Consider the following 26,411-nt stretch of genomic DNA (forward strand, 5'->3'; position numbering starts at 1 on the left):
TGCAAACTGACCGCCAGTCGAAGCCTAGGTAAACATCCCAAGGAAGCTTGCACAAAGTTACTTCCGATTTTTCGCCTCTAGCAGAAATTGTAATGAAAATTGTGCAGGGTTCATAAGGGGATTCGATACCTTTTAATCTTTTTGCAAGCCTCGGCTGACCGTCTCAAAGACAAAAGACCAATTAACGAATGCTCCCTTGGGCAAGCAACCATCAAGAGCCATTGATAATCTGTGGCTTGACTATGGAATTTGATTGAAAGACAATAAAACTTTACGCCGCTTGTGTCGACAAGGGTTTTAATCAAAGTGGTTACACCATAGAGAACTCCCACAGCTGCTAAATTACCCAAATAATTAGGCAAAATTGATGGCTGATGTTTTGAAAATGTAAAGATAGGAGCTTGGAACAATAGTTTCGATGATCCTCAAATTATCATCATTGACTAAGCTGTTTTTTGACACATCCAAGAGACAACAACTACTAACAAATTAATTCAAGCACCGTGTAAGAAGGAAACACCCCATTTAACGCCCTTTACAAAAGCCTAGAAGTTGAAATAATATTTTTTGGTTGTCATATACCGAAAGTTTAGAGGTTTAATTATCCTTTTCCCTGGAAACCCATTATATAATTTATACGTTACATATTCCCACCACTTGGAAACAATGTTACCATCCAATTGAATGTTTATAACACATAGGCTTTAAAAATAGACTTTATTGTTTTGAGGGAGAGTCACACGGTACAATTCATGATTAAAATGTAAGCACAACATGTTTTCCTAGCAGCAAGATCTTTCTATTTCCTTTGCCTGTTCATAACGTTTTTAGAGAAAATCTGAGGGATATCAACATTTTGACTCAGTCTTTCCCTAGATCTGAAACTTTTTTTGCAAGCTTATTTTGCGAGGATGTTTTAACCATGCTCTACTTCTCAAGAAATGGGTCTTGGCTACGATTCATTCAAAAATGAGTATCTTATATTGAAGTGAGCAGCCCTAACCAGGCGACAAACTTTCACAAGGGAAATTGGTACGCATAAGCTGTACCTTAAGGAGCAAAGTCTACGAGCACAGATCTTATTCCTTGACATGCGATGAAAAATACCTAATATCTCTGTGTCAAACACCCTTTTCCTCTGCCCCTTCCCTCATTATCAATTTTGGTTTAGATACCTTCAAAAATGTTCCCTCTTCATCTTAACTTAGAACACTGGCATTATTTATGTTCGGTCGTAAACGCATTTTATTTTTAGTATAATTCGTGTTCTTCTTTTAGTTTCTGTTCTGAATCTTAAGGCCCCTTAACACTGACCTAACGGGGCCAAAGTTGTCAATTTTTCAGAGGGGAGCTGAAGTTATTAGATTGGGTGTAACCCAGTTGCAGTGTTCTCAAAGGAACATTAATAGGTCCTGAAGGCCCCTTTCTAGCATTTTATACGGGGCTCAACTCCCCCTCCCCTAGTGTTTTGGCGGGGCATAGCCTCCCATTTTCTAACGAAGTTGGTCCCTGCTTGCTGTCTTCTGTTCTAGGAAGATGCTTCTAGCAAAAAATTTAAAGCTATATATAGCTATTTCTGTAGATGTTAGTATTTTCGTGTATTTTATTATTTTCTAAAATAACGAAACCTGTTAGTATTTTTGTGGTCTTTATTGAACCGAACAAGGAATTTTACCGATTTCTATTTTTTACCGAGTGAACAAAAACTTCGGGGGGGGGGGGCTTCCCCCCTACCAACTCACAGAGAGTACCAAAGAAAGTGACACAAGAAAGTACCATAAGAGGTGAATTAGCTTCATGAGTGGTGTTGTGCGTTATAAACTAATACGAGATTGAAGCAATTAACATCGACTATATCTGCTTCTGATTTGATTCTTGCCAAAATCAGATTTTTTTTTTCTTATAAAAATTTGCAGTTTTACCAATTACTTTACCAAGACAACCGGGCTGCCTCAAGCTTAATTAATAGGGCGAGGGGAATTAAAAATGAAAATGATTGGTTAAAAACATTCACCAAAAAGATCACTGAGGAAACTGACTGGATTAAAAAATACTTTTATGTATTTACCTTCCTTTCCTCTATCTTTGGCAAATTATTAGTACCTCATACGATAACTGACCGTTTCTTATGATAACTGACCATCAGATGAAGCATTTTAATAAAAAACGTATGCAAAGATTCCCTTCTTATCAATTATTACGGGGATTTTAGCACCATCATAGGCAGGGCGCTAGCGCTGCCTAAGTAAAGAACGATGTAGGCACAATGTGTTTTTTTTTCCTCCATACCCGGGCACTTCGTATCGAAGGAGTTTTCGTAGAAACTTCGAAAAGGGTTCATTCGATTGGAAATTGGAGTGGCTAGTGCCCTTTTTAATAGTCAAAAGTAATTGGAGGGCAAGTAGCCCCCCCCCCACGCCCATCATTCCAGCAAACATATCCAATCAAAAACTTGAGATAACCATTTTGTTTAGCGTAGTTGATTTCCAGATAGAAAAAATATTTTTGAGGAGGACACTCCCCCACAACCCTCGGGGCAAGGGTTTTAAGTTATGCCCTGAGGGCATATAAGAACGGTTTTTGCACAATGTACTATATATTTATTATTTTTTTTTTTTAGAGAAGGGCACTTCATATGGAAGGGGTCGTCGTAGAAACTTCAAAAAGTTCATTCGATTGCAAATTCGAAGGGCTAGTCGAAAGGGATTGGAGGGCAACTAGCCCCCCCTCCCACGCCCAACATTCCCCCACACACAACTAATAAAAATTTTGAGATAGCCATTTTGAAATATGTTTTTGAGGAGAATACTCCCGCACAACCCTCAGGGCAAGGGTTTTGAGGTATGCCCTGGGGGCATATAAGGTTTTTATAGAAGACATTGTCGTAGAAACTTCAAAAGAGGCTCATTCGATTGGAAATTCAAAGGGCTAGTGCCCTTTTTAATAGTCAAAAGTGATTGGAGTGCAACAAGCCCCCCTCCCACGCCCATCATTTCCCCAAACACATCCAATCAAAATTTTGAGATAGTCACTTTGTTCAGAGTGGTTGATTTCCAGATAGAAAATATGTTTTTGAGGAGGACACTCCCCTACAGCCCTCAGAGCAAGGGTTTTAAGTTATGTCCTGGGGGCATATAAGATTTTTAAAGAAGGCGTTGTCGTAGAAACTTCAAAAAAAGCTCATTCGATTCAAAATTCAAAGGGCTAGTGCCCTTTTTAATAGTCAAAAGTGATTTGAGGGCAACTAACCCCCCTCTCATGCCCACTTTTCTCCCAAACACATCCAATGAAAACTTTTAGATATCCATTTTAGTCAATGTAATTGAGTTTTGAAAACTAGGTCTTTAAGGATGACCACCCCTCCCCCCACAGCCCTTAGTGTGAGCGCTTCAATTTTTACACTAGTGGCATATAAGGAACTTATTGAAATGCTTTATCGTAGAAACTTTAAATTGGATCACTCAATTAGAAATTAAGAGGCCATGTGTCTTTTTTCATAGCTGAAAACGACTTTAGAGCAACTACCGCCCCTATCATGCCCACCATTTTCCCAAACACATCGAATTAAAATTTTGAGATATCGATTTTGTTCAACGTAGTTGAAAGTTCTGGAAATTATGTATTTAAGGATGAGAGCCCCCTCAGAGCCCACAGTGCAAGGGTTGTAAGTTATGCCCTGGGGGCATATAAGGTTTATATAGAAAGTTGTTGCATAAATCATTTGCAGCAGGATCGCGCTGCCTAAGTAAAGAACGGGGACACTCGAGATCAAGACAAGAAACAGGGACTAAGTAAAGAGGAGGACACTCCCCCACAACCTTCAGGGCAAGGGTTTTAAATTATGCCCTGGGGGCATAAAAGAACGATGTGGGCACTATGTATTATTTATTAATTTTTTCCTTTAGAGCAGGGCACTTTGTATCGAAGAAGTTGTCGTAGAAGCTTCAAAAAGCACTCATTCAATTGTAAATTCGAGTGGCTTGTGCCCTTTTTATTAGTCGAAAGTGATTGGAAGGCGACTAACACCTCTTCCACGCCCATCATTTACCGAAACACATCAAATCAAAATTTTTGATAGCGATTTTGTTCAGCGTAGTTTACTTTAAAATAGAAATTGTATTTTTGGGGGTAGTCTCCCGCAGCTCTTTGGACGCGGGTCGCAAGTTATGCTTTGGAGCGCTCTGAGGTTTTTTATAGAAACTATTTGCGTAGAGAGTTCAAAAAAGGTTCATTTGATTGGAAATTCAAAGGGCTAGTGCCCTTTTTAATATTCGAAAGTGACTAAGAGGGCACCTAACCCGCCTTTCACGCCCACCTTTTCCCCAAACACATCTAATCAAAACTTCGAGATAGCCATTTTATTCAACGTATTTTTAAGTTCTGGAAATTATGTATTTGAGGATGACACCCCCCCCCCACACAGCCCTCAGGGCAAGGTTTGTAATTTATGCTCAGGGGGCATATAAGTTTTTTATATAACGCATTGTCGTAGAAACCTCAAAAAAGGTTCATTCAATTCAACCTTCAGAGCAAGGGTTTTAAATTATGCTCTGGGGGCATAGAAGAACGATGTTGGCACGATGTATTATTTATTAATTTTTTCCTTTAGAGCAGGGCACTTTGTATCGAAGAAGTTGTCGTAGAAGCTTCAAAAAGCACTCATTCAATTGTAAATTCGAGTGGCTTGTGCCCTTTTTATTAGTCGAAAGTGATTGGAAGGCGACTAACACCCCTTCCACGCCCACCATTTCCCGAAACACATCCAATCAAAATTTTGATAGCCATTTTGTTCAGCGTAGTTGATTTCCAGATAGAAATTATGTTTTTGAGGGTAGTTTCCCACAACCCTTAGGGCAAGGGTTGTAAGTTATGCCCTGGGGGCATATAAGGTTTTTTATAGAAGGCGTTGTCGTAGAAACTTTAAAAAAGGCTCATTCGATTGGAAATTCAAAGGGCTAGTGCCCTTTTTAATAGTCGAAAGTGACTAAGAGGGCAACTAACCCGCCTTTCACGCCCACCTTTTCCCCAAACACATCTAATCAAAACTTCGAGATAGCCATTTTATTCAACGTAGTTTTAAGTTCTGGAAATGAGGTCTTTGGGGATGAAACCCCCCCTCCCCCAACAACCCTCAGGGCAAGGGTTGTAAATTATGCTCAGGGGGCATATAAGGTTTTTATATAACGCGTTGTCGTAGAAACCTCAAAAAGGGCTCATTCGATTGGAAATCGAAATAGCTAGTGCTCTTTTTAATTTTCGACAGTGATTGGAAAGCAACTAACACCCCTTCCACGCCCACCATTTCCCCAAACACATCCAATACAGATTTTGAGATAGCCATTGTGTTCCACGCAGTTCAAAGTTCAGAAGAATATAGCTTTAAGCAGGACACTCCCCAAACTGTCTTCGGGGCAACAGTTTTAAGTTATAACCTGGTGGCATATAAGGTTTTTTATTGAAATCTTTGTCGTAGAAACTTGAAAAAGGACTCATTCGACTGGAAATTCAAAGGCCTAGTGCCCTTTTTAATAGTCGAAAGCGATTTGAGGGCAACTAACCCCCCTCTCACGCCCATAAGGTGTTTATAGAAAGCGTTGTCGTTTCCAAAAGGGCTCATTCGATTGGAAATCGAAAAGCCTAGTGCCCTTTTTAATAGTCGAAAGTGATTGGAAGGCTTGACATTTTTATAGTACAGATCGATATGGGTATAATGTATTATTTTGTTGTTGTTGATGTTTAGACCAGGGCACTTCGTATCGAAGGAGTTGTCATGGGAACTTCGAAAGGAGCTCATTCGATTGAAAATAGAAAGGGCTGATGCTCTTTTTAAAAGTCGAAAGTGATTGGAGGGCAACTAATCCCCCTTCCACTCGCACGCCAACCCTCCCATTTCTGTTCTTAAAAATTAACCAAATCAAAATAGCGTAAGTGTATCCAGGCTATCAAAGAAAGTAAACATATTTTTTTGCAAATGGTATCGAGTTTTCCATTTCAGTAGATAATTTCGGAGGCCACACTGCCTTTCCATGACGATAAAATAAAAGTTCAAAATAGGGATAAAATCCTTTTTAATAGACAGTGTTTAGAAAATTCACAAAAAATACCAGATATTTCGGTCAAATATACAGTGACCGTCATCAGTAGTAAAACTATACTGATGACGGTCACTGTATATGTGACCGAAATATCTGGTATTTTTTGTGAATTTTCTAAACACTGTCTATTAAAAAGGATTTTATCCCTATTTTGAACTTTTATTTTATTTCCATTTCAGGTCAACTAGAGGAGGTATGAAACTAAATTAAACAGTACTATTTGTGTCCAGATTTTTAAAAGGGTGTATGTTGTTAAATATTGCTGAAAATTTTTCTCCAGCATACAGATAGCAGGCCAAACTGTAAATTCTTAAAAAACGAAAATATTTAAAGTATTACTTGCTTTTTCCCTGAAAAGACTATGTCAATATAAAACGAACAGAAATTATTTTAAAAAAAAACTTTTTCCACAAAAAAAGTTTTTCAAAGAAAAGTAAAGAACTCCATTAAACAAAAAATGAGCAAAAACAAAAATAAAACCACAAATCAGCATCGATATATAAATTAAACCCAAAACGAACAGAAATTACAACAAATAACTGATTCAAACTCAAAACGAGCAGAAATTAACATAAGTTGGGCGCAAAACCCCCATGCCTTCCCAAGGCCAGAACAAAATTTATAATTTACTAAAAAAATACAAATGAATGAGCATTGTCAGTTGAATATAGATATACTAATATTTAGTAATCAAAATTTTGATATTATTTGATTTATTAAAGTTATAAAAGTAAAAACATTTAGTAAAGTTATAAAAGTAAAAGTTAAAAAAAGTAAAATCACATCGAGAGGACGAGATCTTACATCATTGGATTCATTTTTTTCAGACCTATCCATCGAATGAGCTATATTTATTATATTATTTAAGAGTTTTCCTTAAAGAATTATCTAAACTTGCTTAAAAAATAGGAAAATCAACCGATTTGTCATGGTTTCAACGTATTTTTCAATCTAAAAAAATGCAAAGCAAATATAAAAAATCTTATTTGGTAGATGTAGAAAGCTGAATATCAGCAATTGAATAAATATGAACCTTAATCGGGAAAAGTCGTGAGTGTAATCCAGGAAGGAATTTCGAATTAATTCGTATTTACTTCAAGTTTAAAGCAAATTAACAGCGAACCTCGTACGGTTTATTAGCTAACGCTTAATACGCATTATATTTGATTGTTAAAATATGAGTCTCGATGCCTCATTACTCATTTTAGACTGGTCATTTGCCTCCATTTTCAAAATTTGATGATGATTGTGAAGAAGTTAAAACACAAAAGATGCTAGTTAATCGTATTCAGAAAAATGTAATACAAAGTCGATTTACAATTGATCCAGTTGTTATTTTGCTCTCATCTGGACCGAAAAATTTAGTCTTTATTAAATACTATTCACTTTCTGTCGAACCTGGAAAACAATTTTTATCAATTTCATTTGCCAAGTACAATTTTACTAGCCAGACCAGGCGCTCATAAATGGTATATTTAGCCCAAATTTATTTGGGCGAATCTGGCCAATTCTAACAATTGACATAGATTGACATACACCTATCTAATTTATTACCCTTAAACGAGAATTTTTTTTTATCAATTTCAATTACCCAGTTAAAATTCACTGACCCAACTGGCAGAAACTAGCGTTCATGAAGTGGCATATTTAGCCCAAATTTTATCGGGTAAGTCTGGCCAATTTTAACAATTGACATGGATTGGGATGAATCTATCCAATTTAATACCCTTAAACAGGATTTTTTTTTCTTATAAATTTTAACTACCCAGTTAAAATTTACTGACCCAACTGGCAGACACTAGCCAAACCGGGCGTTCATGAAATGGCATATTTAGCCCAGATCTAATTGGAAAAACCTGCCCAATTTTAACAATTGACACGGATTGGGATGAATCTATCAAATTTATTACTCCTTTGTAAAGGAATTTTTTTTTCGATTTCAATTACGAAGTTCAAGTTTACTGGCATCATTTGCAGTAACTAGCCAAACCTGGTGCTAAAAAAAAAAAAAGCGGCCTATTTAGCCCAAATCCAACAAGGTTAATCTCAGTGGCGAATCCAGGGGGCGCACCCCCCCCCTAAAATAGTCTAAAGTAGTGGAATTTACTTAATTAACGCAAGTCTGCGTTAAATAAACCTGTTCCTGACGCAAGTTTATCGGATCAACCTATTTTGCGCCCCCCCCCCCAAGAACAATCCTGGATCCACCCCTGGTTAATCTGGCCAATTTTAACAATCGTCACCAGTTTAGCCGAGTCCCTCTAATTTACTACACTTACTGGGGAAATTTTTTATCAATTCAATTTATCAGGTTTAATTTTACAGGCACAATTAGCGGAAACCAGCCAAACCTCGTGTTCACAAAATGGCCTAGTGCATGACGCCTTGACTGAATTTTGATATGAAAAAGTTGAAATCAGAGAAACATGCTCAGACTATCGAAATTTTTGTTCTTGCCACACTTTAGGAGGACGGCAACGAATTGAAATGCATCACTTCAGAGATAGCACATAAAATAACAATATAAAACGACTCGCGTCATTTGTTATATGGTGAATGCTAAACCAAAACAACTTAGGCATAATCTTTGGCCATTTGAGTAACTTAGAAACTTCGATATGCGGATGTAAAATAATAGAAATAATCAGCGAAAAAATATATATATAAGTAATTTATAAAGAAACATATTCAAAATATAATATAACTGATGAGTAATATATTCCATAAGCAATTATTTAAGTAATTTCGAAAGAAATAATAGAGCTAATCAGAGTTTTACGCTTTTTAAACATAAGATTAGAAATCGTAGTTTAATATGACTAGTTGATTATAGGAATCTTTATAATAAATGACGTAGCAAAAACAACGCATTTTTGCCATGTACAGAAACATTACTAATAGGACACTGCGTTGGAAAAAAAACCACCAACACTAGGAATGTAAGCAGGGGGGAGAGGCACGGCCCCCTTAGATCCTAAATTTTCTTTTATTTCTAGGCACTTCTTGTTCGAATCACAATTAAAACGAAACGAAAATATTGAGATACAGATAAAACTTCTTATAAGATGGTGAAACAAAAGGCAAAAACAAAAATTTCGGTACAATAATGATAATAGAAGTACGAACATTTCGGCGTCACATATGGAAGCCTTATTCAAGAGGGCAAAAAATATAGCTTAATCAAACATACTAAAAAATATGATAAAAAAAGAACACACGCACAAACTCTACAAAAAACATCTACAGGCAGGATCTAAAAGCATCTACAAAAAGCAAACTTTACAGGCAGGATGTCTGCTATAGATCACTGTGCTCTCCCTAAAATTATGTTATTTAATAAAAATACCGATTTTTCTACTTTCCCATCGGTTTTTCAGACTTACCACATCATGGTGTTTTAGTTGTGTGTTTTTTTATGTTTCAACTAATACTATTTACAGTTATGATTGTCACTTTTTACTATCCACAAAGACGTTGGAAAGGGATTTGTCCCTTCTGAGACTTTATCCAAAGATTACTATTTCAATTTTAAAATACCAACATTATAGATGTGTTTTTGTTACATTTGACACCATCCTCCTTTTCCCCCAGGAATTTCCAGTTAGAAATTCTTTTCCTCTCGATGGATTCACGCCCAGAAAAGGGACAACCACAACAAATCCTGGCAACGCCCTGCAGGCTGATTAGTATAATTAAACCTTATTAGACTTGACAGCTATCCGAGAAAACAAGTCATTTTTTGGAAGAATAAAACGAGCAGCACGTGGTTGAGGGGGCACCCACTTTCCTCCACCTGGTGTATATCAGAACGCCATGGTTTCACATGGTTCCGCCATGCTTGGCACAGTTTCCGCCACGCTTGGCACGCACCATCTGATGTAAATGATTTCTGAAAGTGAGCACCCCTTCGTACGTGGCATGGAATCAGCTTAACGACATCAAACAATTAGAGAAGCCATAACAAAGACAATCTAAAGTTGGAACAATGTGTTTCGGCCTTTCATAAACAAAGCTTACATACATACTTTTATTTTATTTTTTTTTTCTGGAGGCCTTACTTTATATGTCGAATTTCTCCAAAACTTAGAAACGCTGTTACCACGCAATCTCATATTTAGACAAATTTAAGTCTGGGCTATGAAAATAGACTTTATTCCATTAAGAAAGAGGTACAAGGTACAATCAAGCGTTTTTCAAAAAAAAAAAAAAAAAAAAAAAACTGAACCTGCTGGTGCAAATTAGCAAGTGAAGGTTTAACTTATTCTGAGACGGGAGAGTATGGCTAAATTTCGTTTTAATAAAATTAGATAACCTTCTATATAATTATATAATTTTTATTATTTATTATTAATTATAGCTATTAACTGTATAATTATAAATTTTATATAGCCATCTACAAATTTACATACCCTCTATAAACATAGCAAAAAAATCGGCCAATTTTTTTTTTAGGGAGGAAGGGGTCATAATATTTTCGAAAAAAACTGATTTTACCGTGAAGGAAATCCTTTTTCAGAAGTGAATATCCAGATTTTGAAAATGTTTCTGTTTTTTGGAAGATTATTTTTTTTCCTGACGAGTATTGAGAAACTTACCCAAAAATTGTCCCCTCCAAGACCAAAAGAAAATTCAAGGGAAAGCTAAGAATATTAGTGAAAAAGCTTTATGTTTAATAGAAAGGAGAAAGGACTTGAACAAGAATTATCTGAGTGATAGATGGTATGAAAACAAAAGAAATGTAAAGAAAGTGGAGAAAGCATTAAAATATGAAGTAAGGAAGTGTGAAGTGGAGGCCATGGATAAAATTACCGAGTATCTGGAAGATGCAGCTAGACGGCATAATAGTAAAATATTGTACTGGCACGTTAACAAATTGAGAGGGAGTAGTCAATCCGGACTTGTCCCAGTTAAACATAGGAATGGGGTCGCAATTAGCGATAAGGAAAAAACTAAAGAGAGATGGGCGGAGCATTTTGAGAACTTGCTTAAACGAGATAAAGTTGCAGGAAATAATGCAGAGGAAGAAGAAAAACTATGTGGTCCGTTATGTGTGAATGAAAACTTACTTCAAGGTAATGAATTGGAGGCAGTTTTTAAAATGTCGAAAACTAGTAAGTATTCAGAGACAGACTAGGCGGTAAGTGAGTATTTCAAATATAGTGAGTCTTTGGTTAGAAATTGGCTACTGAAGATTAGGAATATTACTTTTGAAAAAGGGGAAGTAACTAACGATTTTAAGAAAACGTTAATTAAGCCACTTTATAAGAAAGGTGATAAAAGGGAGTGTGGTAATTATCAAGGCATTAGTCTGGTCTCTGTAGGTAGTAAATTACTTAGTAATATGATACTTTTTAGACTGAGAGATGTCGTAGATAAAGTTTTAAGAGAAGAGCAGTGGGGTTTTAGTAAAGGTAGATGATGTGTCGACCAAATTTTCACTCTTAAGCTAATAATTGAAGAGTGCCTGAGTTTTCAAACACCTTTGGTCCTCAGTTTTATAGATTACGAGCAAGCATTCGATTCTGTTGATAGAAGAGATTTAGTAAAGGTTTTATCCTTGTATGGTATACCAGACAAATACATTAAAGTGATTAGTGCTATGTACGAGAATAACACTGCTGCGGTTAAGGTAGGAAATGAGGTAAGCAGCTGGTTTTGTATTAAATCAGGAGTTAAGCAGGGTTGTGTTCTATCCCCCTTTATATGGATTATTTTGATGGACTTTGTCTTAAGAAGCACAGAAAAGGCAATGGGAAACCACGGAATCCAAAGGGGAGGAAAAGTTTGCAGAAATTAAATTATGCTGATGATTTGAGAATAATAGATCAAAAAAAGAAAAAAATGCATGGCGTTTCAGTTGTTTTACAAGTTAATTGTACTAATATTGGTTTGGAAATTAATTTTAAGAAGGCTAAGTCGCTAAGGCTATGTATAAGTGAAGATGGAAACTCGACGCTTGGTAATGAAAACGTTGATCAGGTGGGTAGTTTCATTTACCTTGCTAGTATTATTAGTAGTGGATATGTGCGCACTTAAGATGTTAAACGAAGAATAGCTAAGCCTGTGGGTGTTTTTTTCACAGTTAAAAAAAAAGTCTGGAAGAATAGGAAAATAATTCGTAAAACCAAGATTATAATCTTTACAATGATGACAGTGGTCAAATATGGGTCTGAAGCATGGACGCTCCGAAAAGCGGATGAAGATTTGCTAGATGTTTTCCAGAGAAATTGCTTAAGGATTGTTCTGGGTACCCGGCTGACTGACCGTATTTCAAACAATAGGCTATATGAAAAATGTGGTTCAATACCGCTCTCTTGGGCTATAATGAAAGAAAGGTTGAGGTGGTTAGGGCATGTTGTACGGATGAAGGATGACAGATTGCCGAAGATTGTTCTTTTCGGCCAACCGTCTAGGGCTAAACGGAAAGCAGGTCGTCCCCATCTGGGGTGGGAGGACGTCATAAAGAAAGATTTAAAGGAAATAGGAACTTAGTGGGCAGGTGTAAAAAGGTAGGCTTTGAATAGATTGGGGTGGATGAGGATCGTGCGTAGCTGCGTTGGCCTCAGGCGGCTTGGTGCTGCGGTGAGTTGTTAGTAGTAGTAGTAGTATACCAGAAAAATACATTAAAGTGATTAGTGCTATGTACAAGAATAACACCGCTGCGATTAAGGTAGGAAATGAGGTTAGCAGCTGGTTTTGTATTAAATCAGGAGTTAAGCAGGGTTGTGTTCTATCCCCCTTTAACAGGGTTATTTTGATGGACTTTGTCTTAAGAAGCATAGGAAAGGCAATGGGAGACCACGGAATCAAATGGGGAAGAAAATGTCTCCTGGACTTAGATTATTCTGGTGATTTAAGCATCCTAGATGAAAGTGTGAGCAAAATGAACGAACTTCTAGAGGTTTAGAATAGGTTTGAAAATTCTAGGCTAGAATATATATATATATATATATATATATATATATATATATATATATATATATATATATATATATATATATATATATATATATATATATATATATATATATATATATATATATATATATATATATATAAATATATATATATATAAAGATTACAATAATAATTATACTAATATTATATACAATTATATAAATTAATTATCTAAGAATTAATAGTAAATTAATTATTTTTGTATTTAATTTGTTTTATTGATCTAATAAATTTATTTTAGATATCTCTAACATGGGCTTGGAAGTGATGATAATAAAAATAACAAGGTACAAACATAAGGCAGACATTACAAAACCGATAACAAGTACTTTCTGTCAAAAACTGATAAGACTCTTCATTTCAAATTTCTATCCATTCACAAACAAAAGGTTTATTTTTAAGTAAACAAACCTAACATTCACAGACTAAAATAAAATAAATTTCCACAGAGATTTGGGGAGGATAACAAATAAGGAACTGTTTATTACTTTCAAATGATTTGGTTTATTACATGATTAACAAAATTAGTATTCATTTTGATTTAGTTTTGAAACAATATTAATTTAATGACAACTTGATGATCTTGGATCAAAAGGTCCCCTCCCTCCCCCCAATGGAAAATATATGAAAAAAGCAACGAGCTTGAATTTTTTGATAGTTATTCTTGGCTTAGAAACCAGAATTAAGAGAGATCTTAAGACTGTTTAAACAATAGTGCAATCACAAGAAACACCTTGAGCTAGTACTTGAGCCAAAAAACATGAGGAGATTATAAGAAACCAATAAAAAATAGTCCAGGAAATCGAAAAATAGGGAAGGGTAGGGTAGGGAAGGGTAGATCCCTTCCCTAGTTCGTTCTAAAGTCTCCGAAGAAAATTACCAATGCATTAAGAGCTTTATTTGAATGGTAGAAGGCCCAAAGTTATCTTTAGCAGTAATCCCCCCCCCCCCAGAAGCAAAGACCAAAATCCTGCCAAAAAATCTCCAGCTTTTTAGAACAAACCTTCCCGGGGATTTTGTCCAACTTTGTTCATCAAGTCCCAAAAACAAAACTAAGCAAATCCCACGAGAAACCGTGAAAACCTAGATATTTACATAGTTTAAGCCCAAAAGCCCCCCCTCCTTATGTACGTGCTTAACATACTCCATTCATTGATTTATCATATGGTATTACATTGAGAAACTGCTGCAGCAACTGACAGCTGCAGTCAAACCCACCTGAGGCCAGAAGAGCACAAAAAAACCTCAACAGCTTCTTGGTTTACCAAAGGGTCACAACTCCATTAGGAAAAACATACTCTCCAGAGTTTTCAGGCATGACTTTTCTATTTCACTATTACACGGTATAAGCCTACAAATCAGGCTATTAACTCCCGCAACTACAAAATCAATTACTAACCTTTGTCTTTTATCGCCGTTGACGAGTACATTGCACCACGTTATTATGAGTGAAGCTCCGTCATCATCGTAATTCAGCTTTGGAAGTTCTAGTGCGTATAAGGATGTACTTTCATCAATTACATCAATACTAGATGTCTCTGAAAGAAAAACCCTCAATGTAATCAGTCATAATAATAATGGGAAAAACATGTTTAATTTGGAAGAAGAAATGTCATTTATTACTACAGCTACTATGTCTGCTAAAAACTCACTTCAGCACCCAAGCCACCAGAGGCCAACACAGCTGCACACGCTCTTCCTCCTCCCCAAAAGAAACAGACATAATAAATCACATAACTAGAAAGATGCTATTCAGCAAAAAAAAAAAAAAAAAAAAAAAAAAAAAAACCTGAACACCTGAACAAACGAAGCCCACAAAGAGTTACTGATCAATCCTAATCCAGTGCAATGCACTGTCATTTACTAGGCTATATTTTCCTCGAGGGGTGTCACTCCTCAAGGTCACCCTGTATTGCTGTTAGCAGTCAAAGTTCTGATTAGGCGAAGTCACGGAAGGTCCACCCGACACCATTCTGAGGCCACAAAAGCATGTCACGCCTTCCGGAAATAGTGATGGAGCAAGCAGCTTATGACATTGAAGATCACTCTGAACCATCTCACAACACCAAAACAGGTCCAGCCTTCTATACCAGCTTATCCTCGTCAAGGTATTCGCGAGGAACTCACATTTGGCTAGATGCCACTTGTCCCTCTAAGAAACATGATCTAAGACTATCTTTCGTCTATTTAGCAGGCTAGAGACCCTCTTCCGGTACAAAAAGCAACCAGATAAGTCATCCCACCAACTAAGAATAGTCATGCAATATCACCCACTGACTCAAATGAGGTCTCAGTCCGTCAATTTTTCCAAAGTCCGGGTCTTGTAAGGTGAGATGAGGCCTAGTTAGGTTTACTGCGCTGATTCAAAAGTCGCAGCAAATTTACATTATCTGTACGATGAAAATAACTTAATCTGGCTTTTCGACAAAGATCTAGGTTAGAGACTAGACTAAAGGGGTGGTTCTTAAGCCCCCTTCTCTTTCAAATCGTGGTATTACAAAGAAAAATTCTTATTTCACTAAAATTAATACTCAAGCTGCGTTTGAATTTAATTCCAATATAGCTTGGGAAACAAACCCTCCTCCCTCCATTTTCAATGAACAACGCATTTTTGTTCTCGTGGTGTTTATCTTTCATCATAAAATCAGAAAGAGATACACAGGGAAAGGAACAGAAAAAGGAGAGAAAAAAAAGAGACAGATGAAGAGCTAAATTCATAGACACGTGCCGTAGCAAGTCCCAAAAACGATAAAACCGAGAGCTGATTCAATATTACCTAAGAAAGTTCGATGGAATCCAAGGTCATCAATTTCTACAATAACTGCCTCGTTTTCATGAATTCCAGAGTCACGAGAAATGGCGGCTTTCAGGTCATGTATAGAAGCATGTCCATCAACGGTTATACCAAGTCGAACCTGCAATTTATAATAACTACAATAAAACTAACAGGCTAAAAATAACAGCCATAAACACAGATAAGGAAACGATAGAAAAAATACTAAATCTGGAATTCTGTTATTTTTTTTCGGGAAGGATGATCACAGATGCCTCTTTAAGAGGTTCAATAGAAAGGAAATTGAAAGTTACAGAGCCCTTTTCTAAGAAAAAAAAACTGGGCCACAGCAAAGTGACGTTTTCTGCCATTTCTTGGATCGACATTACAATTTTGGATCAAAGGGTGCCAAATAATCACTGACTGAAAATTCTGGATAGCCAATCAAATTAAAATTATTGAAAAACTATATGTTGAGTTTTCCAAATTCGAAGGTCATAATGCCATGCGGTGGCGAAGTTATTCCTAAGAATGTGCGCAGTCTGAACAAAATAGACGATTAATACAGAAATTTGTTTTAAAGCTTCATTTAAATAGGTTAACTCATTTGAGGCTTGATAAGACTATGCAAGGTGGTATATCTTCTGCATTAGCGGATAGGAAACAGAGCTTTGTGTGGGTGTGGCTCTCAATTTTGGAAAAAAAATATTTATGTAAGACGCCACCTTTATGAATATTTATGACGCCACCTTTATGAATAAATATGTTTGAGACACATTTTAACAATATTCTATGAAAAGCAGAGAAAGAAAATTTTCCACTGAATGTTAGAAATGTTGTACACAAGGCTTACATGAATAAACACATGATTCCAAGGCCGTACCCAGGATTTTTTTCGGAAGGGGTTTTACTCAAATTTTTTTTTTTTGGGGGAGGGGGGGGTTACACAAAAAAAACTTCAAAAACGCATGCAAAATTTTTTATATCCATTTTCATTACGTTTTTACGAGTCAGACAAACATTTCGGGGGGGGGGGCAAACCCCCCTAAACCCCCCTCAGGGTATGGCCTTGCATGATTCAGTTATTAGGAGCTGACCTTAGTTAGTACCTGTATCAGTGAGAAATTGAATTACTAAAGACCGAGCAAGTTAACAAACACCGAGTAAATACAAATAGAAATGAATGAAGAACAATAGTTCGTTTAAACATACTGAACCTGCAATTTTATAATAATTATAATAAAAACCAGGCTAAAAACAACACCCATAAACACAGATAAGGAAACAATACAATAATCTTAAAAAAGAGTCAATATTTCATGAGGGAGTGGGTGCAACATGGTTTCGCTAGATAAATGATACAAAAACTTTTTTATGGTCGCAATGTTGCTCATCAGATGAAAATTTCCAAGAAAGGGCTTACATCTAGTCAATTAGATGGCTTAAAATAAAGTAAATTCGTTATTTTTGATTACAGGCAATATGTTTTTTTTTATTTCTAATAGGTTTTATCTGAATATTAAACTGTCCTCTTTTCACCACGAGCAACCATGAACGCAGCTAAAAAGAAATGAAGGGTTAGTCCCCCAAAAGGAAATTCCTTAAACACATGAGTGAAAACAAAGACAGAAAACGGTAGATCTACTAAGTTGACTGTTACCCCCCCCCCCTCCTTTAGAAAAAGTCCTTAGCTATGCCATAGGTGGTACCACACAAGAAAATTTGCATATTTTAACAAAAAGGAAAAAAAGGTAGGAAAAAGCTCGCTTTTCATTAACCAAAAAGCCAACATCTCACTTTTCTATGATTTAAAGAATTTCAAGCTCATCAGGAATATACATTTCGACGGGAATCAAATTTCGCTTCGGCAGCAAGATTTGACGTCGTTTGATGAAAAAAAGGTCTCCAAATACACAAATATTCAGACTGCTTCTATTTCAAATTAGAGTTTAAAATTTCGTTCCTTAATGGATGATATTATGTTCGACACAAGCAAAAGCTCTTTGTTTATCCAATAGTTGAAAAAAAGGTGCCGGTATTTATATAATTTTACTAGATATACTACATTTATTTTTATGTGTTTATTATATTCATATAATATATTTATTCATTTAACACGTGTTTCATTTGCTATATTTACCACAGGTACCCAAAATAATTTTGCCAAAGAAATCATCATGGACGGCCAGAAAATTTTGCTTAAAATCAGACATGCCTGTCAGAATTCTCACAGCGATGTTGTTTCTTCGTTTGCAATTCACAATATTTAGCTTGGTTCTAGATGTTCTAATAGAACCAAGTTTCAAGGTTTACCGTCTCATTTTCTTCAATTCCAGAGTATCCCTAGATCCACGCCAGAGAAAATTGATTTCCTTTGGCTTCAGTGTTTCATGGCATTTTAACTCACTTCTTTTTCGACTCTCTATATTCTAAAAAGCCTTAACAAGGTATGCATAGTTATCAGTCAAAATGCATACTTTTCTGCTTAAACTTTCTTTTTGGACCAGTGTTCTAGCTGCCTGTTCTATTTCAAACATTTCATCCAGGAAAACCGTGGCAAATCACCTAAATGATAACTAATTATCACTTTACCCGAATCATTTCGGGTATGTTACTACTGCAGTTACCCATTCCCCATTAAATCACGAATCATCCAGAAAGAGTTATTACGTTACTTTTACGGAGCAGCTCAATCCTCCTGCATATTTCTTTATTATCCTTTAGGGTAATCTGGAACTGTCTGTCAAGTTTGACTATTGGGGTGATGTTTTCCTCAGGCTTCTCCACCTTCTTGTATCTCATCGAGTTACAGATACTAACATAGTTTTTGAACTTTTCAATTTCGTTCGTGCTGCCTGTTTGTCCATTGCTCACTAATCTAGAGTCTGACAACACTTTTTACTGCTTCTTCCTCTATAGAATTTTTTCCAGGTTCTAGTCCTAGTACTAGTTCCATGGTATGCCGACAGGATCATTAGACACGCTAGATTTTAAATCCTTAATAAAATCGTTGTGTGGCTTTTTATCGGAGTCGGATCGACCCAAGCCACTGCTCCATATACCAAATCGGTCTGATTTAGTCTTACACAGTCTTATTTGGAAAGAACGGTGAGTAAAAAACCCTGGGAGGAAGGAGCACAAGCTTTGTGCAATAAATAATTGGCATCAGTAAAATCTTCCTTCCCATCCCTGGGAGGAAAGAACTGGGGTTTAGTGCATAAATAATTGTCATCAGTAAAATCTTTCTTCCCATCCCTGGGAGGAAAGAACTGGGGTTTAGTGCATAAATAATTGGCATCAGTAAAATCTTTCTTCCCATCCCTGGGAGGACAGAACTGGGGTTTAGTGCATAAATAATTGGCGTCAGTAAAATCTTTCTTCCCATCCCTGGGAGGAAAGAACTAGGGTCTAGTGCATAAATAATTGGCATCAGTAAAATCTTTCTTCCCATCCCTGGGAGGAAAGAACTGGGATTTAGTGCATAAATAATTGGCATCAATAAAATCTTTCTTCCCATCCCTGGGAGGAAAGAACTGGGGTTTAGTGCATAAATAATTGGCATCAGTAAAATCTTTCTTCCCATCCATGGAAGGAAAGAACTGGGGTTTAGTGCATAAATAATTGGCATCAGTAAAATCTTTCTTCCCATCCCTGGGAGGAAAGAACTGGGGTTTAGTGCATAAATAATTGGCATCAGTAAAATCTTTCTTCCCATCCCTGGAAGGAAAGAACTGGGGTTTAGTGCATAAATAATTGGCATCAGTAAAATCTTTCATCCCATCAATGGGAGGAAAGAACCAGGGTTTAGTGCATAAATAATTGGCATCACTAAAATCTTTCTTCCCATCCCTGGGAGGAAAGAACTGGGGTTTAGTGCATAAATAATTGTCATCACTAAAATCTTTCTTCCCATCCCTGGGAGGAAAGAACTGGGGTTTAGTGCATAAAAAATTGGCATCAGTAAAATCTTTCTTCCCATCCCTGGGAGGAAAGAACTGCGGTTTAGTGCATAAATAATTGGCATCAGTAAAATCTTTCTTCCCATCCCTGGGATGAAAGAACTGGGGTTTAGTGCATAAATAATTGGCATCAATAAAATCTTTCGTCCCATCCCTGGGAGGAAAGAACTGGGGTTTAGTGCATAAATAATTGGCATCAGTAAAATCTTTCTTCCCATTCCTTGGAGGAAAGAACTGGGATTTAGGGCAATAAATAATTGGTATCTGCAAAATCTTTCCTCCCATCCCCGGGAGGAAAGAGCTGGGGTTTAGTGCATAAATAATTGGCATCACTAAAATCTTTCTTCCCATCCCTGGGAGGAAAGAACTGGGGTTTAGTGCATAAATAATTGGCATCAGTAAAATCTTTCTTCCCATCCCTGGGAGGAAAGAACTGGGGTTTAGTGCATAAATAATTGGCATCACTAAAATCTTTCTTCCCATCCCTGGGAGGAAAGAACTGGGGTTTAGTGCATAAATAATTGGCATCAGTAAAATCTTTCTTCCCATCCCTGGTAGGAAAGAACTGAGGTTTAGTGCATAAATAAGTGGCATCAGGAAAATCTTTCTTCCCATCCCTGGGAAGAAATAACTGGGGTTTAGTGCATAAATAATTGGCATCAATAAAATCTTTCCTCCCATTCCTGGGAGGAAAGAACTGGGGTTTAGTGCATAAATAATTGGCATCAGTAAAATCTTTCTTCCCATTCCTTGGAGGAAAGAACTGGGATTTAGGGCAATAAATAATTGGTATCTGCAAAATCTTTCCTCCCATCCCCGGGAGGAAAGAGCTGGGGTTTAGTGCATAAATAATTGGCATCAATAAAATCTTTCTTCCCATCCCTGGGAGGAAAGAACTGGGGTTTAGTGCATAAATAATTGGCATCAGTAAAATCTTTCTTCCCATCCCTGAGAGGAAAGAACTGGGGTTTAGTGCATAAATAATTGGCATCAATAAAATCTTTCCTCCCATCCCTGGGAGGAAAGAACTGGGGTTTAGTGCATAAATAATTGGCATCAGTAAAAACTTTCTTCCCATCCCTGGAAGGAAAGAACTGGGGCTTAGTGCATAAATAATTGGCATCAGTAAAATCTTTCATCCCATCCCTGGGAGGAAAGAACCAGGGTTTAGTGCATAAATAATTGGCATCAATCAAATCTTTCTTCCCATCCCTGGGAGGAAAGAACTGAGGTTTAGTGCATAAATAATTGACGTCAGTAAAATCTTTCTTCCCATCCATGGGAGGACAGAACTAGGGGCTAGTGCATAAATAATTGGCGTCAGTAAAATCTTTCTTCCCATCCCTGGGAGGAAAGAACTGAGGTTTAGTGCATAAATAATTGGCATCAGTAAAATCTTTCTTCCCCGCCCCAAGAAGAAAAAGCTGGTATTGAGTGCATTCAAACTTTGCTTTTGTACTAACTGTCCGCCCATCCATGGGAGGACAGACAAGAGTTGGAGTGCAGAAAAACGTAGCATCCGGAATTACTATTTACACCCCCAGTAGCAGACCTACCTGAGGTTTTATGATGAAAAACTTGACATCAGTAAAATCTTTCTTCCCATCCCTGGGAGGAAAGAACTGGGGATTAGTGCATAAATAATTGGCATCAATAAAATCTTTCCTCCCATCCCTGGGAGGAAAGAACTGGGGTTTAGTGCATAAATAATTGGCATCAGTAAAATCTTTCCTCCCATCCCTGGGAGGAAAGAACTGGGGTTTAGTGCATAAATAATTGGCCTCAGTAAAATCTTTCTTCCCATCCCTGGGAGGAAAGAACTGGGGTTTAGTGCATAAATAATTGGCATCAGTAAAATCTTTTTTCCCATCCCTGGGAGGAAAGAACTGGGGTTTAGTGCATAAATAATTGGCATCACTAAAATCTTTCCTCCCATCCCTGGGAGGAAAGAACTGGGGTTTAGTGCATAAATAATTGGCATCACTAAAATCTTTCTTCCCATCCCTGGGAGGAAAGAACTGGGGTTTAGTGCATAAATAATTGGCATCAGTAAAATCTTTCTTCCCATTCCTTGGAGGAAAGAACTTGGATTTAGGGCAATAAATAATTGGTATCTGCAAAATCTTTCCTCCCATCCCTGGGAGGAAAGAACTGGGGTTTAGTGCAAAAATAATTGGCATCAGTAAAATCTTTCTTCCCATCCCTGGGAGGAAAGAACTGGGGCTTAGTGCATAAATAATTGGCATCAATAAAATCTTTCTTCCCATCCCTGGGAGGAAAAAACTGGGGTTTAGTGCATAAATAATTGGCATTAATAAAATCTTGCTTCCCATCCCTGGGAGGAAAGAACTGGGGTTTAGTGCATAAATAATTGACATCAGTAAAATCTTTCTTCCCATTCCTTGGAGGAAAGAACTGGAATTTAGGGCAATAAATAATTGGTATCTGCAAAATCTTTCCTCCCATCCCTGGGAGGAAGGAACTGGGGGTTGGTGCATAAATAATTGGCATCAGTAAAATCTTTCTTCCCATTCCTTGGAGGAAAGAACGGGGGTTTAGGGCAATAAATAATTGGCATCTGTAAAAATCTTTCCTCTCATCACTGGGAGGAAAGAACTGGGGTTTAGTGCATAAATAATTGGCATCAGTAAAATCGTAATATAAATTGTCAGTTGTTGGTAGTAATGATGATCTTCGGCGCGTTTTTTAATTCACACACTAAAGTCTGAGCCGAATTAACTAAAAATGTCTTCCGTCAGAGAAGTAAAATCTAGCTGTTTGATTACTAAAACACAAACCTAGTTGAAGCACAAGTTCAGCGAGTCCGAGAACCTTAACATTCGACCTTTCAAATCCAAATTTAGATATTTTTTTCGCATAAGAATATTATTTTTTCCCAATAGCCTCGTGTTCGAAAAACTTTTATAAACCGGATACCCTATTTAGAAAATAATGAACACTGACACTGAAGTAATACATTACTTATTAGCAAGAAACAAAACATTAGAAACTGCGCCACAAGACTTTTCCCCTTTTTCTCTCTAATAATTATTACTAAGGTTCCATAGCTACTAGTAAAGTTTTTTTTCTTCAAATAATAGGATGTAAAACGAGATTATAATGCACCCGGTAATACAATCCCTGAATCACGTTAGGTTCTGCTTCAAAGCAATCAGTAAAGTTTATGGTTCAAACACATCATGCAAAAAAGTCGTAATAGATTCCAACTGGAAAACAACTAAATGAAAATAGCTGGATACAAACATAGCTACAATTTCGCGATTGAAAATAATGCATAAAATGTACCTGCAGTGACGGATCCAGGATATATTTTTTTTTTTTTTGGGGGGGGGGGGGGCCCAAAAAAGATTGATCCGATAAACTTGCGTTAGGAGCAAATTTAATTTAACTCAAACTTGCGTTAATAAAGTAAATTACACTGCCTCAGACTATGTTAGGGGGAGGGGGTGCCCCCCTCGCCCCTCCCATGGATCCGCCACTGTGTACCTGCACATAGAGGAATTGGATAAGTCCCCTTTTGGATGGTTGGAAGGGCTACCAAAGAAAAGTTTATGACGAACACGTTAAATAAAAGACAATTCGGTACTTGTTAAATATCCCAAAATCACTCAAGAAGTTTGATCTGTGTGATCTGAGAAAACCGGTTTGTTTTTCGCATCCGGTTATAATTAGCTTAGTCTCAGTGAGAAAAACCGATGAAGGTATATTTTAATTAAATATTTCATATATAGAGGTGGTTAGGTTAGGTATTTAACACAACGCATTCTGGGTGGCCTGCTTTCCCTAATTTTCTTCTGTAGTTTCCATAATTTTGCTTATAAAGTATTATATTTTCATCATATTATGGTATATTTCATTATGATTAACCTAACTTCACTTCTTGAATGTTTTCGGGATATTTAACAAATAACGAAAATTTTTATAGCTACACCTCAAAACGGGCTTTATGATACATCAAGTCCTCTTCTCGGTGGAAATGACTTTATATCTCCCACCAACCTCAAAATACATGAAATAAATGACACAGCAATTGAAGCACAGAGAGCGGGTAAGGGGACGACTGGCCTGTTTACAGACATGCAAAATATTTTACCCCCCAACTCCCCCTGTATGAAGTACCAAATCTGATTCGTAATTTGCACAATTGTGAATTATTTCGCAATTTGAAATACAACAGCACATTTTGCCAAAGATATTGTAAAATTACGGTCAAAATCGAAAATTTGGCATTTCAGGGGATCGATCGCCATCTCAGTCTGAAAAAAACCTGTCAGAACAATCTTATCAAAATCAAGAACGGCTACTATCCTTGTAATCAATAGAAGATGGCCAACGCCGTTTCAACTGGATTTTGGAGCTTGATAAGCCTTGGTAATATTAATATCTTATCGTGAATGTAACTTTAAGCTAGAGGACGTTATTCGTGACCTGGCTCGCGAAACCGGCATATATTATCTGATATTCGCTATTAGCAGAAAGTCGGTAGACCGATATTGGCGAGCAGATAAGAATTGGGTAGAATTAAAAACAATTTCAGGCCGCTAATGGAAAGGATTTCTGGCTAGTAGTTTTGGGCACTAAATTCAAATTAGTTACTCATGGCTTAAAAAAAATCAATTTTGACTGTTTTTTCAATATTATTTTGTTTATCAGTTTCAAATGACAAGCAAACTTTGCAAAATCATTACTGAGACCCAATTATTAATGCTAGTTTAATCATAAAAGATTGATCATTACAATGGAAGCGTGGCCAATTTTCAAAAAACTTACTTTTTCAGTCAATATTTGTGACAAATTTCACCGGTCTGTCTTATAAACCAGCTTCATATTCCGTTAGATGTTCGGAAAATGACACTTTTCTGCCATCAAGACACTGCCTGTCATAAATAGCCCTTCTAGATTTTGATAGGAATAGAATTTCGCATCAACAGCCAGATTTAGCGTTGATCAATAAAAAAGTCTTATTTGATCGAAAAACGTTGATAAAAAAAGCCTTTCTATGCATATTTTTTTGCGTTGGAAATGCATTTTTTTTTCAAAGAAAATTTCAAGGAAGAAATTCCCTAGAATAGTAGGCTATTTCGTTTTCAATGAAACATAGCAGCCGGAACTGACAGCATTGTAACTTCGTCAATTTTATTCCACAAAATTTTACACCTTCAGTCAGTTTCAAGGACCTTTTACAAAAATACTTAACTGATACCAATATTTCTGATTGGCTTAAATTAGCACTAGCTCAATATCGGTTTTTTTTTAGATTTATCGTTTGATGAGAACAATCACACGTTTTTACGCAGACGACACGCGTTAGCAACATAAGCAGTGGAGTCCTTGAAACGATACCTGTTATATCATCACATGCTCTGTTCCGACTTATAGAGGATAAACATAACAAACGGTGTCTAAACAGCAAAACACTTAAGTCGCGAATATCAATAGAAAGTGATACTGGCTTATAAAACCGTCTAGCCTAAAAAAAAAAATCGCAAATACCAACTGAAAAGGTAGACTACTCAGAAATTACGCCTACTTCAACACTTATTGCTTATTCTCTGTCAAAATTTAATATATATATATATATATATATATATATATATATATATATATATAATATATATATATATATGTATAAAGATGGAGTATATAAGAATAGAGAAAAACAAAAGAAACATTTACACTTCAACACAAGACAGTATAATCCAGAATTTATTAACATTGCTTTCATCAGTTCTAAATTTAGCAATCCTTCTCTAAGAACTAGAATAAGACCCATGATACGGTACATCTCCAATACAAGGCTATTTTTGTGCCGTAGGGGAAGATTTAAAATCAGCTTAACTGAACCAGCAGCTACGCCTATTATAGTAACTTATATGCCTGTAGTAATTTTAGTAACTTATGCTTATAGTAATTATAGTAACTGTGCCTAGATTATAATTCTATATGGTTTTCAATAAAACTATAGTAATTTCTTATTTAAAATATAAAGCAGGATTCATAGCTTGTTAAAAAGCCAAGAAAATAATAATTTGAATTTTGCGCTAAAAAAAAACTATGCGTAAGTACTTTTCATGAGGTGTGCATTTCCTTTCCGTGCATAACTAATTCTTTCCAAATCGCGAATATTGCTTGGACAACTTTCCACTGAGTGCTGATTAACTTCTAGCTCACAAAATCACTCCTCAATGCCCCATTCATAAAGAGATTTTTACTAACACTAAGATTTAACTAGCTCTAATTCAAGCCAATCGGAGTTTTTCAAAGAATTTTTCAGCCAAATTCTCTGTAGCTCAAATAAGTCTTAGCTAATTCTCGATATTGATAAAATCTCATCACAAATAGGTCTTTAGTGCTTTGCTTTGAGCTCAATACTTACAAATCCCGATTAAAAAGCTGATAACTCCATTCGACTCGTTTCCACAAAGTTATTAAATCGAGGTGTATGACACTTGAAATGAAATTTGAAAAAGGAAGTGCATTAACAATATATCAACCATTAACACCATTAAAAATATACCATTAACCATAAACCATATCAACCATAAACCATATACCATATCAACCATAAACCATTAACAATATAACAATATATCATTAACAATATAT

At 36.4% G+C, this 26,411-nt stretch overlaps 1 protein-coding gene across 1 annotated transcript in view; it reads right to left on the reverse strand.

Moving 5' to 3' along the window:
• Window positions 1-26,411, reverse strand: part of LOC148941951 (ubiquitin carboxyl-terminal hydrolase 43-like) — an 84,679-nt gene that overhangs the window by 36,209 nt on the left and 22,059 nt on the right. The window contains exons 5-6 of the mRNA XM_089102988.1: window positions 15,829-15,967; window positions 14,452-14,590 (exon numbers count right to left, since the gene is read on the reverse strand). Coding sequence (XP_088959114.1) covers window positions 14,452-14,590; window positions 15,829-15,967 — 278 coding nt within the window. The remainder of the gene's footprint in view (window positions 1-14,451; window positions 14,591-15,828; window positions 15,968-26,411) is intronic.

This window comes from Artemia sp. Qi Xiang Cuo, chromosome 17 (genome assembly GCF_049724085.1).
Source record: "Artemia sp. Qi Xiang Cuo chromosome 17, ASM4972408v1, whole genome shotgun sequence".
Classification (NCBI taxonomy): domain Eukaryota; kingdom Metazoa; phylum Arthropoda; class Branchiopoda; order Anostraca; family Artemiidae; genus Artemia; species Artemia sp. Qi Xiang Cuo.